This window comes from Neofelis nebulosa, chromosome 10 (genome assembly GCF_028018385.1).
Source record: "Neofelis nebulosa isolate mNeoNeb1 chromosome 10, mNeoNeb1.pri, whole genome shotgun sequence".
Classification (NCBI taxonomy): Eukaryota; Metazoa; Chordata; class Mammalia; order Carnivora; family Felidae; genus Neofelis; species Neofelis nebulosa.
In genome coordinates this window covers 107,927,353-107,943,649 of record NC_080791.1, presented here as the reverse complement: position 1 = coordinate 107,943,649, position 16,297 = coordinate 107,927,353, and the positions used below count along the sequence as shown (strand labels likewise).

Genomic DNA, 16,297 nt, shown 5'->3' with positions numbered 1-16,297 from the left:
GGCGGGGCGCCCCTTCCCCACCGCAGTCCGCTTCCTGCCCCTCCCGGCTTCCTCTGCCCAACAGCCGGCAGGGCGGGGGGCGTAGGGGCGTCTGGGTGGGGGGAGAGGGCTCTCGGTTTAGATCCCCCCTCCACGTCCCGCGAGGCCTGACCTCCGCTCGCCCACCCTCCGCGCGGCCGGTGGCGCAGCCCCAGCCCCGCGGCCCTGGCTTCCCGGGCGGCGCGGCAGGGGAGGGGTTAAGCTGCCGCAGGGACGGCCGCGTGCGGGGCGAGAGGGAGCCCCCGGTGGGGGAGGCGCAGCCGGCGGTGCGGAGCCCCGCGCAGGGGCGGGAGGGGTGGGGAGGGGAGGGGGCGGCCGCGGCGCGGGGGCGGGGCGGCGGGAAGCGGGGCCGCGGCGCCGAGAGCGGGCGGGAGCTGCAGCCGCAGCGAGGCCGGCGGGCGGGAGCGCACGGAGGTGGCGCCGGCCCGGCCGGGTGCGGGCTCCGTGGCGCGCGGGTCCCAAGAGTGAGTGAGCGAGAGCGGGCGAGGCGCCAGGCAGAGGAGGGCCTGGCCCCCAGCCCCCCCCCCCCCCCCCCCAGGGCGGCGGCGCAGGCGGGCCGGGGGCAGCGGGTGGATTGGTGGGAGCGGAGTCTGCGGCCCGGGTCCGGGGTAGGTGGGAGAGAGCTGAAGCGCCCTGGACGACCCGCGGGAGGGGGCGGCATCCGCGGCGCCTCCGGCCCTTCCCAGCCACGTCTCAGCGGGACCTTCTCTCGCGGACCCCCCATTTGACAGATGAGAAAATTGAGGCTCCGAGAGGCCAAGTGACTCTCAAGGTCACACAGCGAGGAGGCGACAGAGCTAGACGGGGCTGGCTCTGGGTGGCTCCTAGGAAAAGTCAGCCAGAGAACTCAGTAGAGGAGCCCCCTCCAGCCCCAGCGAGTTTGTGCAGGGGAGGGGGACGGGGTACCTTTGGGGGGGGGCCAGGCTCTGCCAGCGTCCGGGGATGAGGGGTGTCAGGGAGCTGCGGCCGCAGAGCTGGTTTCTGGACTGCGGAGGAAATGGGGGCGGCGGAATGGGCGTGTGTGCACACCCATGGGGGTGTGTGCATGTGTGGGATTGTACATGCGTGTAGGTGCACTGTCTTGTGTGTGTGTGTGTGTGTGTGTGTGCGCGCACGTGTGCGATTTCAGAGCCTCCGTGGCCGCGGGACTCCAGGCTGGCCTGGCTCGAGCGAGCTGCAAGTCCAGAACTGGCCCCATCAACGGGTTTGCATTCTGGGCTAGAAAGCTGGGTATGTGTGCCCGAGGGATCCTTCCTGCAGGTGTGCACGGGGTGTGAGTGCCATTGTGTGTATGAGACAGAGGCTGGGAGGCAAGTGCCTGAGGCCCAAGTGTGTGTGTATGGGGTGGAGGGGTCTTTCACCCCAATGTGGGCCTGTGGCCTCAGGTATAGAATGAGAGTGTGTCCCTGCATGGGTGTGTATCACCCCGCGTGTGACTGGGGTTGCTGGTGGAGACGTGCCGGCATTCTCCACCCCTCAGGACGCTGGCGCCCCCTTCTGGGCGCCCTGCTCTGTGTGTTCGAATGTGGCCTGCCTGTGAGTGAGCTCACAGTTCGACTGTGTAGTATGGGGCCTGGGTCCGGAGCTCCGGCTGGGGAGGAAGATGGTCTGCGGAAGGGCTGCACCCGGACCCCTGGGGCCTTCACGGAGGAGGTGGCTTGGGAGCGCGTGGTTCCCAGGCTCAGGCTTCCCGCTGACGCCTCCGGGGCGGCAGCGGGCTCCCCCCACCCCCACCCCGCCCCAGGAATGTTCTGCACTCTAGCTCGCCTCCCCAAGGGCAGGCCCCTGGGGGTTGCCACAGCCCCGCCTCCCCTCCCGGGAGCCCGGGAGGGGGCGATGCGGGCAGGACGCCTGGGTTCCTCCCTCCCTCCCATCCCAGGGAGAAATTCCTCCGAGGTCCCCTCAGGCTCTGGGTTCCCAAAATAACCCTGCGGGGGAAGGGAGGCTGTGGAGGGAGGGAAGCGGGAGGGGCGTAGAGCCGAGCTGCGGGGTGCTGCAGGTGCCTCCGGGGAGAGGACGCGAGAAGAGGGCCTACGAGGGGTTGGGGCACAAACCAGTTCCCGGAGTGTCCTGGCTCGTCCCCATCCCCGGGGAGCCCCTCGGCCTTCCCGCGACTCCAAGGGTGAGCCGGAAGCCTCGCGGCCGGTCGGTTTCCCAACTGGTGGGTTGCACCATCCCGGGCCAGACCGTTTAACCCCGGGAGTGGCCGCGGCGCACGACTCCGCCCCTGCCCAGCAGGGGGCGTGCCCGCCCCGCCCCGTTCCTGCCCGCCCCGCGACTCGCAACCCCCCCCCCCCCCCCCCCGCCGGCGCCTCCGCAGACTCCCTCTCTGCCTCTCCCGGGACAGGGGTCCGGTCGGAGCCCCTTGGGAGGCTTCGGAGCGCAGCTTGGCCCAGCCTCCCCGCGCCGGCGGCCATGGCGGGCACCCTAGACCTGGACAAGGGCTGCACGGTGGAGGAGCTGCTCCGCGGCTGCATCGAAGCCTTCGGTGAGTGGCACGGGAGGGCACGCCCAGCCTGAGCCCAGCTCCGAGCCTGAAACGGGGTCCCTGCCTCCCCGGGCAGACCCCTGGCCTGGACCCACCCAGTTCCGCATCCTGCCACCTTTTTAACGAAAGCCTTCTCTTCATTGCTCGGTAGAGAGATCCACACGCTTCGGAAAGATAAAATGTGTCCCTTCCCTGGTATGCCGGCATTGAAGGGAGGGACGGGGTCCCCAGACTCTGGAACATGCGGAGCGTTATCTGTCTCCCCGGAGGATCCGGAGGAACTGTCTATCTCTGGCCTGGGAGCTGTTTCCGGCTGGTGGGGGGCGGCTTATCTGGTGAGGGGGTGCCCTTTCCCCCAAGCACTCAGGAAGTGGCCTCTGGATTCTTGACCCCGGGGAACCCAGGCTTCTTCCGCCCCAGCTGGTTCCCCTCGGGACGATGGGCCCGGATCAGACGCTTCCCTCCTCCGGTTCCTCAGATCCTGCCTTATCCCTCGCCCACCCTACCTGTTCTTTCTAATCTGCCTACAGGATTCACAGTCCTGGCAAAGCAGGTGATGGGCGGGGGGCCACATATCCGGCGGGCTGTGGGGTAGGCTTTAGGGACCACAGCTACGGGACGCAGGGTCACCCCGCTTCTCTCTGACCCCTCGGAGTTAGATGACTCCGGGAAGGTGCGAGACCCGCAGCTGGTGCGCATGTTCCTCATGATGCACCCTTGGTACATCCCTTCTTCGCAGCTGGCGGCAAAACTGCTCCACATATATCCTTCGCGGGCCTCGCCGTGGGCCCTGCAGTCCCGCTTGGGGGAGCCAGGCCGCCCAGCCCAGGCCAAGAACGGGCTCCGCTCCTAGAGCATGGGCCCCTTATAAGCCCTAGAATCCAGGCTTGGCGCAACCTTGCTCCAGGGCCGAGGCTCCGCCCCTTCCCGCCTCTCGAGTCAGGCCCCGCCCCCACCCCTGCCCCTCCTCAACCTGGGCTCTCTACAGCCTAGGATCTGTCCCTACTCCCAGCCCAAGTCCCTCCTCCGGCCTCCTTCCCGGAACCCAGGTCATGCGTTCAGCCACCCCTTAGAACCTAGCCCCCGTTCCTAGCTGTGCACCCTCCCCAAACTCGCCCCTCGCCCCCTCTTCAGCCCCTTTCCTACAGGCCCCACCCCAGGTCCCGCCCCCAGCATCTCTCCTAGGACCAGGCCCCTCCCACAGTCTCCCTCCAGAAGCCGGGACCCATCTCCTGCCTCCCTTTCTAGAATTAGTCTCCATCCTCGTTTTCCTTAACTCTCCTTCACCTACCAACAATCCCGGAAGGACAACTCCAATTCGCTGCAGGTGAAAACATGCCACCTGGTCAGGTGAGCCTTCCTTTTGCGATGCTGTCCCCTCTTCTCGCTCCCTTCTCTCAGGCTTCAGACTGGCCTGAAGGAGTGGAAAGAACACGTTCTGGGAGTTGGTCATGTGGGTTTGAACCCGGGCTCTGTCCATGGTGGGCCGGCTGTCACAGGCTTGCCTCTTTCCTGGTCTGGGCCTGGGTTTTCTGATCTGCCCCGTGGGGGTGGGGAAGGAATGAACGGGGCGGGGGGGGGGGGGGTTGGTTGGGGGAGGGAGCCGCAGTGTAGGGCTCTTTCCCCCTCTTTGGGGAACTACAATCCCAGGGGGTGGTGGGGGGAGGGCTGCCTTGGGTGACTCAGAACTTCCGCCAGGTACTGGATCTCGGCATTCCCAGCAGAGTTTGACTTGAACCCTGAGCTCGCTGAGCAGATCAAGGAGCTGAAGGCTCTGTTAGACCAAGAAGGGAACCGGCGGCACAGCAGCCTCATTGACATCGAGAGTGTGTGCGTGGGGCGAGCTTGAGGGCTGGGGAGGGCGCTCAGCGTCCTACACCATCTGTACTTAACAAATGTTTGTTGAATTGAATGAGTGAGGGTCATGTTACTCTCTTGCTGGAAAACCTATGGCCCCCTGTCGCCTTCACAATGTCTCGGCTGGGGATCAAAGCCTTTGGTGGTGTCCAGGCGGCTTGGCATTCCTGCATCATCTTCCACAGCCCACTCCCATTCAGTGCACGCCATGCGACAGCTGTACGGGTCCGCTCGTCATTCCCTGCCCTGCATCCTTTGCGCCATGACGTTCTGCTCATACGGGCCCCCCCTTGCCTGCCTCTCTGTGTTGTCAAGACTCAGCTCAGGTGTGGACTGTGTCCGGGCGCTGAGGGCTCGGAGGCCTTCCGGGGCAGAATTTGCCATTCCCTCCCGTGGCCTGCACTTTGTGCAGACCCCTCTGTGCAAAGACCTGTAGACGCGCCGCGCAGTTTGGTGATTGTCTGTTTCTGTGTCTGTCTCCCTCAGTAGACTGTGAGCTCTCCAAGGGAAGGAACTGTGTCTTGCTCCTCTCTGTACCCCCAGTGCCCAGCACAGTGCCTGAGTGCATGACGAGGGGGGAGTTTGCAGGAGTTGCTGGGACTGGGGACATCAGTGTCCAGCACGGTGCCACGGACTGTGTCGGTCCTCAGTCAGCCTGAGTGGCGCTTGCGCACGAGTGTGGGGCCACAAGGGATGGGGCATCTCCAGCAAAAGGGCTCACTGCCCCCGCCCCCCTCCCCCCCCCAGCCCCACCTACAAGTGGAAGCGGCAGGTGACCCAGCGGAACCCCGTAGGACAGAAAAAGCGAAAGATGTCCCTGTTGTTCGACCACCTGGAGCCCATGGAGCTGGCGGAGCATCTCACCTACTTGGAGTATCGCTCCTTCTGCAAGATCCTGGTGCGTCCCCGGAGGGCATGCGGTCAGGGGTAGAGTTTGGGTTGGGGAGGAGTCCCAGGAGGAACGGGGGAGGTCCCTGGTGTCGGCAGGGTCACAGGGTGGGTTGGGGGTTTCAGTAGCTGGAGGGTGAGGCGTGGTCATCTGTGAGGGGAGGGGCCCGAAGGGGCTGAGGCCACTCCCATCCCCCAGTTCCAGGACTATCACAGTTTTGTGACTCACGGCTGCACCGTGGACAACCCCGTCCTGGAGCGATTCATCTCCCTCTTCAACAGTGTGTCGCAGTGGGTGCAGCTCATGATCCTCAGCAAGCCCACAGCCCCTCAGCGGGCCCTGGTCATCACACACTTCGTCCACGTGGCAGAGGTGCCCGTCGCTCCACCCCCCCCACCCCCCCACCTGCCCCCCACCGGCCTCCCAGGTGCCCATCGGCGGAGTCCTTCCTTTCCACCAACCCACTGCCTCCTCGCCAGAAAAGCTGGGCCAAGTTCTGGGCCTCTTCAGTGACTGACTGCCTACGCCCCTCCTCCTTTGCCCCCCAGAAACTCCTGCAGCTCCAGAACTTCAACACACTGATGGCAGTGGTCGGAGGCCTGAGCCACAGTTCCATCTCGCGCCTCAAGGAGACCCACAGTCATGTTAGCCCTGAGACGGTCAAGGTGCCTGGGACTGGGGTGGGTGGGTCAGGGGAACAGCCTGGTCAAGCCCTGGGCTAGCCCTTTCCCAGGTCTGGCCTCACTGACAACTCCTAGTAGCGTCGCGGGCTGTGCGCTCCTGTCCCCATTTGACAGATGCAGAAACTGAGGCTTGGAGGGGTTCCATGCTTTTCACAGGTTACACGACCCAAGTGGCAGAGTGGGGGCTTACCGGTCGGCCTGACCCCAAAGCTTGTGTTTTTTTCCTCTCCTTTTCTTTCCCTCTCTCTCTCTCTCTCTCTCTCTCTCTCTCTCTCTCTCTCCCTTTCTTTCTTTCTTTTTGAAGTTATTTATTTATTTATTTTGAGAGAGAAAGTGTGAGCGGGGGAGGGGCAGAGGGATTGGGAGAGAATCCCAAGCAGGCTCCGCGCTGTGACTGTGGTGCCCGATGTGGGGCTCGATCCCCTGAACCGTGAGATCATGACCTGAGCTGAAACCCGAGAGTCGGACGCTAAGCACCTGAGCCCCCCAGGTGCCCCCTTTTATTTGTTTATTTATTTTAACATATTGGGTGACGTACATAGAGCAAAATATATAAAGCGTATGTATGTAAAGGTTAAAGAAAAATTAGAAAGAAAATGACTGTGTAACTTAGCACCCAGGTCAAGAAACAGAAGCTTCCAGCACCTGAGACCGTAACTCCCCCCCCCCCCGCCCCCCGCCCAATCAGAGGTGACCAACGTCATGACTTTTGTAATGACGGCCCTGCTTTTCTTTACAGCTTTACCATACCACGTTGTATGAATCTCAAAATAACGTGGGAGTTTTGTTGCCTGTTTCTGAATTTTCTATGAATGGGATCATGTTGTGTGTTACTTTATGTCTTGCTTCTTTCCTTCTAATGTTCTGTTACTCATTCGTTTCCACTGCCTTATGATATTTTATTGTAAGTCTACTGCAAGTTATGTATCTCCTGTTGAACATTTGGGGGTCTTCCCAGTGTGGGCGGTTACAAAGGACACAGCGGAAGACGTTTCTTCTGGATCTTTGTCCTGTTCTGTTCGCCGCCCCGAGCCTCAGTTTCTTCTGTTAAATGTTAGGGATAGTCTGTGCCCAGGGCTGGTGTGGAGGTGGGGTCTTGGGCAGTGGGCGTTCCCTTGGACTCATGACCTATAAACTCTGACCCCCAGGGGCTAAGGGAGACAGTGCTGGGGGACAGCGAGGGAGGATTTTTTAACCTTTCACCCATCTCTGGCTCCTCATCCTCTCCCACGTTTCCAGGGCTCGGGGCGGGGGGGGGGATGGGGGGAGGTGTAGTTGAGCCAGTGATGTGCCTAACGTGTGTGTGATTCTTTGCTTTTTGCCCCCACCCACCACGCCCCACCCCACCCCAGCTCTGGGAAGGTCTCACGGAACTGGTGACAGCCACAGGGAACTATAGCAATTACCGACGCCGGCTGGCAGCCTGCGTGGGCTTCCGCTTTCCCATCCTGGGCGTGCACCTCAAGGACCTGGTGGCCCTGCAGCTGGCATTGCCTGACTGGCTGGACCCCGCCCGGACCCGACTTAATGGGGCCAAGATGAAACAGCTCTTCAGCATCCTGGAGGAGCTGGCCATGGTGACCAGCCTTCGGCCACCAGTGCAGGCCAACCCAGATCTGCTGAGCCTACTCACGGTGAGGGGGCTTGGGAACAGGGACGCTGGGGGGGGGGGGGGGGGGGGGGCGGGGGCTGGGCACCAGCGTGGACAACCACCTCTGGTCTTGGGTTCACGCAAGGCTGCAGGCTTGGCCTTGTGTTCTAGGTTCTGATCAAGGAACTGAGATCCAGCCTGGGCTCCAGGGTCTGGAGTGGACACCGAGATGAGCTGCAGCCTCTGAAAGGGGCTGTGGACTCAGGTCTGATTTCGAGGCTGGCATGTGGACTTTCTGTGCCGGGCTTGAAGCTAGGCCTGGGTCCTGGGTTGAGTTCCCGGCAGTGGGTTGTGTTCAAGGCTTGGGGCTCAGCTCTGGCTTCTGGGGTCAGGGGTGGTTTCTTTTTTTTTTTTTTCTTTTTTAATTTTTTTTTAATGTTTATTTATTTTTGAGACCGAGAGAGACAGAGCATGAGCAGGGAAGGGGCAGAGAGAGAGGGACACACAGAATCCGAAGCAGGCTCCAGGCTCTGAGCTGTCAGCACAGAGCCCGGCTTGGGGCTCGAACTCACGGACTGTGAGAGCATGACCTGAGCCAAAGTCAGACGCTTAACCGACTGAGCCACCCAGGCGCCCCAGGGGTGGTTTCTAAACACGGCCTTGAGCTCTCAGGAAAGGTCTGGGCTTGGTCTTGCACTCGGTGTGGGGGTCGAGGATGGGAGTTAGGTTCTAGTCAAGATCTAGACTAGGTTCGAGACACTGAGCCGAGGCTGGGGTTTTGAGTTTAGAGTGAATTCTTAACGGTTTCTAGCCTCTGGGCTGGGATCAGGATTGAAATCTGAGCTGGATTCTTGATGTGGGGTTGGGTTCTAGGTTGGGGCTTAATTTCAGAGCTCTTGGTTGTGTTCTGACCTGGATTCTTGGCTGGATTCTTGGGGGCGCGTTGTGCCCAAGACTTGGGGCCAAGCGGCGGGGTCTGCTCTGTGTGCTAGGCTGGTGTGTGGTCACTGGGGTGTGTTCTAAGGTGGCCTTTGTCCCGAGTCTAGCTTCTGGGCTGGGTTCCAGGCTGAGCCGTGGCCTCTAAGTGGACCTATGACCCTGGGCTCTGGACAGCGGGCTCCTGAGGGCAGCAGGGGCACGGGGTGTGATCAGGCCTGTGTGTCTTAGGTGTCTCTGGATCAGTATCAGACGGAGGATGAACTCTACCAGCTGTCCTTGCAGCGGGAGCCGCGCTCGAAGTCCTCGGTGAGACAGGGAATCCCCGCCTCCCCACTCTCCCCCACCTCTTTCTCCCCCGCCTCTGCCCTTCCTGAAAATCCCAGGACAGAGGCTACCTCACCTGTCCAGCCTGCTGGGCGGGCTCCCTTCTCCCCAGGGCTTTCCTGCCTGCCCCCGCCCCCCAGCCCGGGCCCTGGACTCCCTCACCTGCGGCCTTCACTCAGGCCCGACCATCCCCACAGCCAACCAGCCCCACAAGCTGCACCCCGCCTCCCCGGCCCCCGGTGCTGGATGAGTGGACCTCAGCTGCCAAACCCAGGCTGGATCAAGCACTCCTGGTGGAACACATCGAGAAGATGGTGGAGGTGAGGCTCTGTGGCAGCCAGCCCTGCAACCCGAGGGGTCGGGGGACAGGTCCGCAGCGGTGCGTCGAGAACGATTTTGCCTGGCCACCACCCTCGGAGCCACACTGGCGCCTCGTTCCAGGGCCAGGGCTCAGGCTCCAGCAGGCAAGGGGCGGAGCCAGTGGGCGGGGTTGGGGGGGGTACGGTAAAGGGAGAGAAAAAGGGGAGCTGCAGAGGCGCCCACGCCTGAGCACCCTTCGTAACATGGACTGGGCCTGTGGACAGGACGGGACTGACGCCTGTTTCGTTCTCCCGTCCTCCTGTCCCCCGCGTGCCCCTCTGTGCACTTCAGTCTGTGTTCCGGAACTTTGACGTCGATGGGGACGGCCACATCTCACAGGAAGAGTTCCAGATCATCCGTGGGAACTTCCCTTACCTCAGCGCCTTTGGGGACCTCGACCAGAACCAGTGAGGAGGGCTGGGGGCTGGGGGAGAGGGAAGGCAGGCTCACTTCCCCCCCCCCCCCCCCCCCCCCCCCCCCCCGCCCCCGGGGTTTCAGCTTCCTCCTGTGCAAGAGGAGGCCACTGAACCAGATGATCGCGGCCGAGGAAGCCACCAATGTGGCGAGGGGCTCGTATTGGAGGGGGAGGCCTCCAGCTGTGGCAGCACAGGGTTACCCCACTCATTCAGACAGATGGGGGGGCCCCACCTGAATCTTGCAAAGACTGTGGCCTGGGGACCGTTGCTACATAAATGCCGCTTTATTTGTGGAGCTCGCAGCCGGCAAAAAGTGTGGGCAAGTTCAACTCCTGGGTAGCCTGTTTCAATGAATAGAAAAGGAAGGCCTGTAATTAGCAGCACCCACTTGCTTATCAACAATTCACATACTGACAATTTGGACAAACAGCTGATTCTCTGAAGTAGGTTAAACATGCCCCCTGCAACCATGTTCGTATCCCTGTTTTGCTGAGCAGACAAAAAACTCCAGTCGCAATTTACAGCCCCATCTCAGGTCGACTTATATATTTTTTTTTTTTTTTAAATTTTTTTTTTTCAACGTTTTTTATTTTTATTTTTGGGACAGAGAGAGACAGAGCATGAACGGGGGAGGGGCAGAGAGAGAGGGAGACACAGAATCGGAAACAGGCTCCAGGCTCCGAGCCATCAGCCCAGAGCCTGACGCGGGGCTCGAACTCACGGACCGCGAGATCGTGACCTGGCTGAAGTCGGACGCTTAACCGACTGCGCCACCCAGGCGCCCCAATATATTTTTAATGCTATTCATATTTCAAAAATCTGGGCTTTTTTTTTTTTTCCCATATTGCGGAGCCCCACGGTAAAAAAGAAATCCAGGTAGTAAAACCGATTTACAGTGAACAAAGCGTATGAAGTGAGACGCCAAAGTTACGTTCCTCCTCCCATCTTTTCCCATCAGAAGAGGCTATATTATTAGTAACATGTTTGCAATGCCACTGGCTCGGCAACAGTGTGTCCTTCCAGTCTTTTTTTTTTTTTTTTTTTTCCCCCCTCCCTGCATGTGCAAATTGCTACAGATTTTGTTTGTGCCTGTTCCATGGACAAATAGGATTGTGGTATAAATCTAGCTCTGCCCACGGGGCTGGTTACAGTTGCTTTGTTTCTGCTCCCAGAACTGAGACAGAATTCTAGGTTATGTCCCTGGGTTGGTGGGTGGATTTTTTCCAGGTCACACTTTTAGTGAGGGTGCCGCTCGCTGTTGGAGACCTTAGATACAGCTTCGCGCGGGGGGTCTCAGCCTTGACTTCCCACCTCCTGCGCACCCCAAGCCTTGTGCCCAGCCCATCTGGGCACCAAAATCCAGCACCTGGCTCTCTAGGGAGACCAGCAACCCCCTCCTAGGGCAGCCTCAGCCTTGGTCCCAACTCCCTGCCTCAGCTTGATGCTCGCTCTCTGTTTCTGGAATGTGAGGATGCCCATTTCTTTCCCACAAACTCACCTATGCATTTAAAGCAAATTTTGGTATATTTTAACCAGGATCTAGTATTTTATTTGTAGCAGCAGGGTTTGCAGGGTTTTTTGTTGTTGTTGGTGGTGGTGGTGGTGGGTTTGTTTGTTTGTTTATTTATTTATTTATTATCACTTTCTTGATGGAACTGCACATCTCGCTTTTTTGCTTTTGTTTTTGTTTTCCACGTAACCCTCTATCACGGACATCTTTCCACGCCAGCTTCGTGCAGAACGACCTCATTCTTTAGAATAGCTGCAGAGTGTCCCGCTGTCATTATCCTGCTGATGGACATGTAGACTGTCCCCAGTTTTCCGCTGTTAATATACACCATGCTGCTGTGAACATCTTTGTACCAATGCACCCAGGCCACTATTTCTGTAGGTGAAATTCCTGGAAGTGGGATAATTGGATCAAAAGATATGCACATTCTAAATTAGGAGAGAGCCTGCCAAAGTGACCTCAGGCAAGGTTGTGCCAGCCTGCACCCCCATCAGCAGTGAGTGAGTGCCCATCTCCCAACTTCCTTGCCAACACTGGACGCTATAATAAGCTTTACAATTTTGTCAGTCTAATTGGCAAATGGTGTCTTGGTTAAATTTGAATCTCTTTAATACTAGCGGGGGTAGGATCTCTTTTCATATGTTTATCGGTCCCTTATATTTCTTTTGTTAATTGCTTGTTCATATTCTTTGTCCATTATTCCACTGGGTTTGTGGGTCTTTTTTTCTCATTGATTTTCAGAATCTCTGTTAATGGATGTTAACTCTTTGCTGTCGAATGTGTTTGCAAATATCTTCTTCCAGTCTGTCGTTTATGTTGTCCGTTTCCATATAAAATTTTTAAAAAGCGTCGCGTGTTCAATATGTCCGTCTTTTCCTTTATGACTTCTTGGACTTGTGTTATGTCTAGAAAGGCCCTCATCTCCTTGAAATTCCAAAGGTATCCTCTTACACCTTTCCAGATACTTCGATGGTTTTTGTTTTTACATCAGTGGTCTCAGTTCAGTGAGAATGTAGTGTCCAGGCACAGCGTGCGGTAAGAATCTAGGGTGATATATATATTTTTTCTAAATGGCCAGCTGTCCCAATGCCCCACTGAATTGAAGGATCACCTGGACCACATCATGGAGCCCCAGATATAATAATAGTCAGGAGTTTCCAACAAGGATGAACACTGACAGAAATAGCTCCGCGTGGCCCAGGACCTACCAACTACACAGACACTGTTATAAATGCTTCATGTGCCCTCATTCAGTCCTCACACAAACCCATGAGGGGCAGGAATTATCACTGTCCCCGTTTATAGAAGAAGAAACTGAGGCACAGGGAGATTAATGAGCCCAAAGGTCACACAGCCAGGAAGTAACCAAGCCAGAATTTGAACGGAGGTCTGTCTCCAGAGCACATGCTCCTTTCGTAAAATATGTTAATAGGTGAGAAAAGGGTTCTGTGGGAACCCCTGGGTTATGTGGGGAATCCTGATTGCAGGTGTCTTTCCAGCACTCACCCGCATGAGAGTCAGAGGCAGGCGGCTTTTCCCAATCTTGCCTGGTCCCAGAGCTCAGCAGAAGTCTCTTGAATCTCAGGGCTCCCAATGGGTGGTCCAAAGAGCTCACTTTGGGAAACAAAGGCTGATAATCTCGTGGGAAAGCGCACAGCCCTTCTAGTTAGTTTACATGCCAACGCTGTGAAGTGACCCCGGCAGGAGTTATGATCCTCATTTCTCTGGGAAGGAAACCCAGGGGAAGTGACTTGCCCAAGACCACACAAGTGGTAGCGGCCGGTGCTTCTGCCTGGCTCCTAAGTCTAGGCCTCTCTTTGCGGCACCAGGAAATCTAAAACCAGGAGTTGGGTGAGGATCTTTTCCTTGGTAGGCAAGTTCCCAGTGGGATGGGTTAGGCTGGTGGGTGGCTGGTCCCGGGGGGGAGGGCCCCGACCTGAGGCGCTCCCTCTCCCACCCCGCCCCCCCGCAGGGATGGCTGCATCAGCAGGGAGGAAATGGTGTCCTACTTCCTGCGCTCCAGCTCGGTGCTGGGCGGCCGCATGGGCTTCGTGCACAACTTCCACGAGAGCAACTCCTTGCGCCCGGTTGCCTGCCGCCACTGCAAGGCCCTGGTGAGACCCCCCACCAAGCCACACCCCTCCAGCCCTGGCCCCTCCGCTCGCCCCGCCCCCCCTCCGGCCCCGCCCCTGCTGGAGGCCTCGCAGCAGAGACGAACCTTGTTAATTCCGCCTGCCTCTCCTCTGGCCGTTCTGCGCCTGCGTTGGCCCGAGGGGCTCTAAAGCCCCAGAGTGGGTCAGTCCCAGTCCCTGCCCTTGAGAAAGAAGAGGTGGAATCATTACCTCTCAAGCCCTCTCCCCCAGCACAGCCCCCTCCTCTATTTCAGATCCTGGGCATCTACAAGCAGGGCCTCAAATGCAGAGGTGAGCAGGGCCGGAGGGCCGAATTTTGGGGGAAGAGCTACTCTCTGGGTGGGGATTCTAATTTTGGCGGGGCAACCGAGGAGGAGTGAGGTACCCTGGGGCCAGAGGGGCGTGCTGATTATATCGAAGGGGGTAGCCTTTAAGGGGGCTTTTATTGTGGTGAGACAGCTGCCCGGGCACCGAGGACTTGGCGGAGGGTGTGGATTGGCGAGCAGGGTGAAGCACTTTGGAAGGAGAGTCTTATTTTGGTGGGGCAGCTGCTCAGGAGCACAGGAAACTGGGGAGAGGTGCAGGCCTGGGGAAGGGGCCGGAGAGCGTTCTGACCCAGGGCCCTGGCTGGGCTCCCCATCTGCCTCTCCCAGCCTGCGGTGTGAACTGCCACAAGCAATGTAGAGACCGTCTGTCCGTTGAGTGCCGGCGCCGGGCCCAGAGTGTGAGTCTGGAGGGGCCTGCGCCCTCGCCCTCGCCCACCCACACCCATCACCGAGCCTTCAGCTTCTCCCTGCCCCGCCCAGGTAGGCGAGGCTCCCGGCCTCCAGGTAAGAGGGGGTCTCCTCCTGTGCTGTCCTGTGAGGGGAGGGAGGCAGGGCCATTGTGGCAAAGTATTAACCTATCCAGGAGGGAAAGCTTCTTGGAGTTTGTAATTCTGTGATGTTGGTGGGGTGATACTGAAGGATTGAAAAGGTAAGGGGGCCAGAAGGTGGCTCAGGAAACCTTGACCTTCTGAAGCTGAGAGAAACGAATAATACATAAAGAGTTAGAGTGAGGGCGCCTGGGCGGCTCAATCGGTTACGCAGTTAAGCGTCTGACTTCCATTCGGGGCATGATCTCGCGGTCTGTGAGTTCGAGCCCCGTGTCGGGCTCTGGGCTGACAGCTCGGAGCCTGGAGCCTGCTTCGGATTCTGTGTCTCCCTCTTTTTCTGCCCCTTCCCCTGCTCACGCTCTGGGTCTCCCTCAAAAATAAATAAACATTAAAAAAAGAAAAAAAAAGAGTAAAAGTGAAAGGGGCTTCAAGATTCCAGTCACAGAGGTGCCTGGCTGGCTCAGGCAGCAGAGTATCCCTTTTTGTCTGCTCTGGAGGCCATTCTGAGAAATGTCCCTTGCCCTGGAAATCTTTGGCGGCTGTCTTGGGGGTCTCCTGTGGTTCTGGCGCAGTCTGCTGAATGACAGTTCCCCAAATGATTTATTTTGCTGAGAACACTCTGAACCACCATGTTAAACTGGGGTCGGAGGCAGTTGACCACAGCCATTTGAATTGGCCTGCGTCCTCAGAAATAGAGGCAGGCACCAGGCATCAGTCCTCAAAAATAGAAAAAGTGAAGCCATTTGCATGGAGCCTTCCGAAGTGCTGGGGTCTAAAATGTGAAACACACACAAAATTGACATTTGAAGCAAACTGCACTGACACGTACGTGGCTGTGAAAAAGCCGCGGTGGAATGAAAACTTCGAAGAGGCTCAAAAACGGGAGGGCCGACTGGTCACTCAGTGAATTGATTTTTGGTGGATGGGTCTGCTTCCGGGATGGGGTAAGGTGCCTGCTGTGAGTGGGGGAAGGGCTGCTGAAGGCACAGGGACCCAGGAGCTGTTCCCACGACCCCCGCCCACTTCCCTGCAGAGATCAGAGAGGAGGAGGTGCAGGCCGTGGAGGATGGCGTATTTGACATCCACTTGTAATTGATGGTGAGTCTTGGGCAGCCTGCGTGGCTGAGGGCTGGGGACATGGGGGGAGGGGAGGATCAAGGAAACAGGCCCTCTGTCTGCATGGCCCAGGCCGGGTGGACTCTTACTTTTTCCCTGACAACCTGTGTTGTTGTTTTCCTTCCCAGCTGTGACTGGATCAAACACTCAGGCCTGCCTTGGAGAAAAGACTTGGACCACAGCAGGAAGCCTGGGGTGCTGGGGCAGCAGGCTGGGGCTCGGGGGTGGGGTGGGGGGGTGAGGGTGGCATGCAGCTGAGGGTTGGGCCGGGGCTGGCGTCCCTAAGGTTGTACAGACTCTTGTGAATATTTGTATTTTCCAGATGGAATAAAAAGGCCCATGTAATTAACCCAGCCCATCAGAGCCTAGAATCTTCACGGGGCGGGGGAGGGGGGGGGGAGGTGGGTACCGTAAGGACAGGGGCTAGAATCTTAGCATCCAGAACTTTGTAGTCAGAGAATCTTGGGAGATCTGGAATCTCAAGTGTTGGGAATCTTCGGGGGGAGTAGAATTGGGGGGTAGAACTTTAGAACCCAGAAACCTTGAGACATAATAATCTTGGAGAGGGCCTAGAATCTCCAGGAATCCAGAATCTTGGCAGGGGCGGGCAGGGGGGGGCGTGTCTCGGACTTGATGCTACGGCTTCTTTGCACCCCGAATTGCTGGGCCCGGTGGCCTGGGTAACCGTAGCCTTCAGCCTGTAGCCGAAATTCCCTTGCTTGACAGGTGGCCTCTCAGCCCCTGCTTGAATACTTCCGGCGGTGGGAATCTCACTGCAGTGGGGGAGAGAGGGCAGCCCTGAGTGCTGGCTGTGGGGCAGGGAGGGAGGTGGGGACCTGGGCAGCCTTGGCCCCAGTAGCCCCTGCCGGGCTGGCAGCCTCTTGACCCGGTGCTGCTGCTGCCAGCCGGAAGGACGGTGACTTCCAGAGGAAATGCATATCGATCCCTCTCTCAGCCTCCTGTGGCCTCTCCCAACCCAGCTCTTCCCTCCTGAGTCTGCAGCACTGAGGTTTTGGGGGTCACCGCTACCTGAGGCTACTTCTAAGGCTGGTCTGGGTACAGAGGGTGCGGTAGGGGGG

The 16,297-nt window shown here is 58.6% G+C and overlaps 2 protein-coding genes across 10 annotated transcripts; both read left to right on the top strand.

Moving 5' to 3' along the window:
- Positions 1–353: 353 nt before the first annotated feature.
- Positions 354–15,571, top strand: RASGRP2 (RAS guanyl releasing protein 2). Of its 9 annotated transcripts, none has more exons than XM_058689540.1 (18): positions 354–503; positions 2,387–2,527; positions 2,679–2,722; positions 3,183–3,289; positions 3,815–3,877; positions 4,226–4,357; positions 5,132–5,282; positions 5,472–5,645; positions 5,822–5,938; positions 7,309–7,590; positions 8,715–8,792; positions 9,008–9,130; positions 9,462–9,577; positions 13,069–13,210; positions 13,483–13,519; positions 13,882–14,058; positions 15,136–15,200; positions 15,347–15,571. In XM_058689540.1, exons 2-17 carry the CDS (start codon positions 2,455–2,457, stop codon positions 15,192–15,194), a joined length of 1,875 nt encoding a protein of 624 aa, XP_058545523.1. In that variant the 5' UTR covers positions 354–503; positions 2,387–2,454; the 3' UTR covers positions 15,195–15,200; positions 15,347–15,571. The 9 variants fall into 9 exon arrangements, with proteins under 9 accessions (XP_058545523.1, XP_058545524.1, XP_058545517.1 ...); XM_058689534.1 differs by lacking the exon at positions 354–503 and adding an exon at positions 2,028–2,161; XM_058689541.1 differs by lacking the exon at positions 2,679–2,722 and having other exon boundaries at positions 3,187–3,289.
- On the top strand, positions 959–1,965 carry LOC131488105 (uncharacterized). Its single transcript, XM_058689560.1, is given in 2 exon segments — positions 959–1,226; positions 1,229–1,965. Coding segments are annotated over 2 exon segments (927 nt in total). The 5' UTR covers positions 959–1,036.
- Positions 15,572–16,297: the final 726 nt, after the last annotated feature.

Excerpts from the sequence above, each read along its gene's own strand:
- RASGRP2 (XM_058689540.1), top strand. The coding sequence starts at position 2,455 with ATGGCGGGCACCCTAGACCTGGACAAGGGCTGCACGGTGGAGGAGCTG. Across the intron at positions 5,283-5,471 it reads GCTCCTTCTGCAAGATCCTG|TTCCAGGACTATCACAGTTT; the intron begins GTGCGTCCCCGG and ends CCCATCCCCCAG. Across the intron at positions 7,591-8,714 it reads ATCTGCTGAGCCTACTCACG|GTGTCTCTGGATCAGTATCA; the intron begins GTGAGGGGGCTT and ends TGTGTGTCTTAG.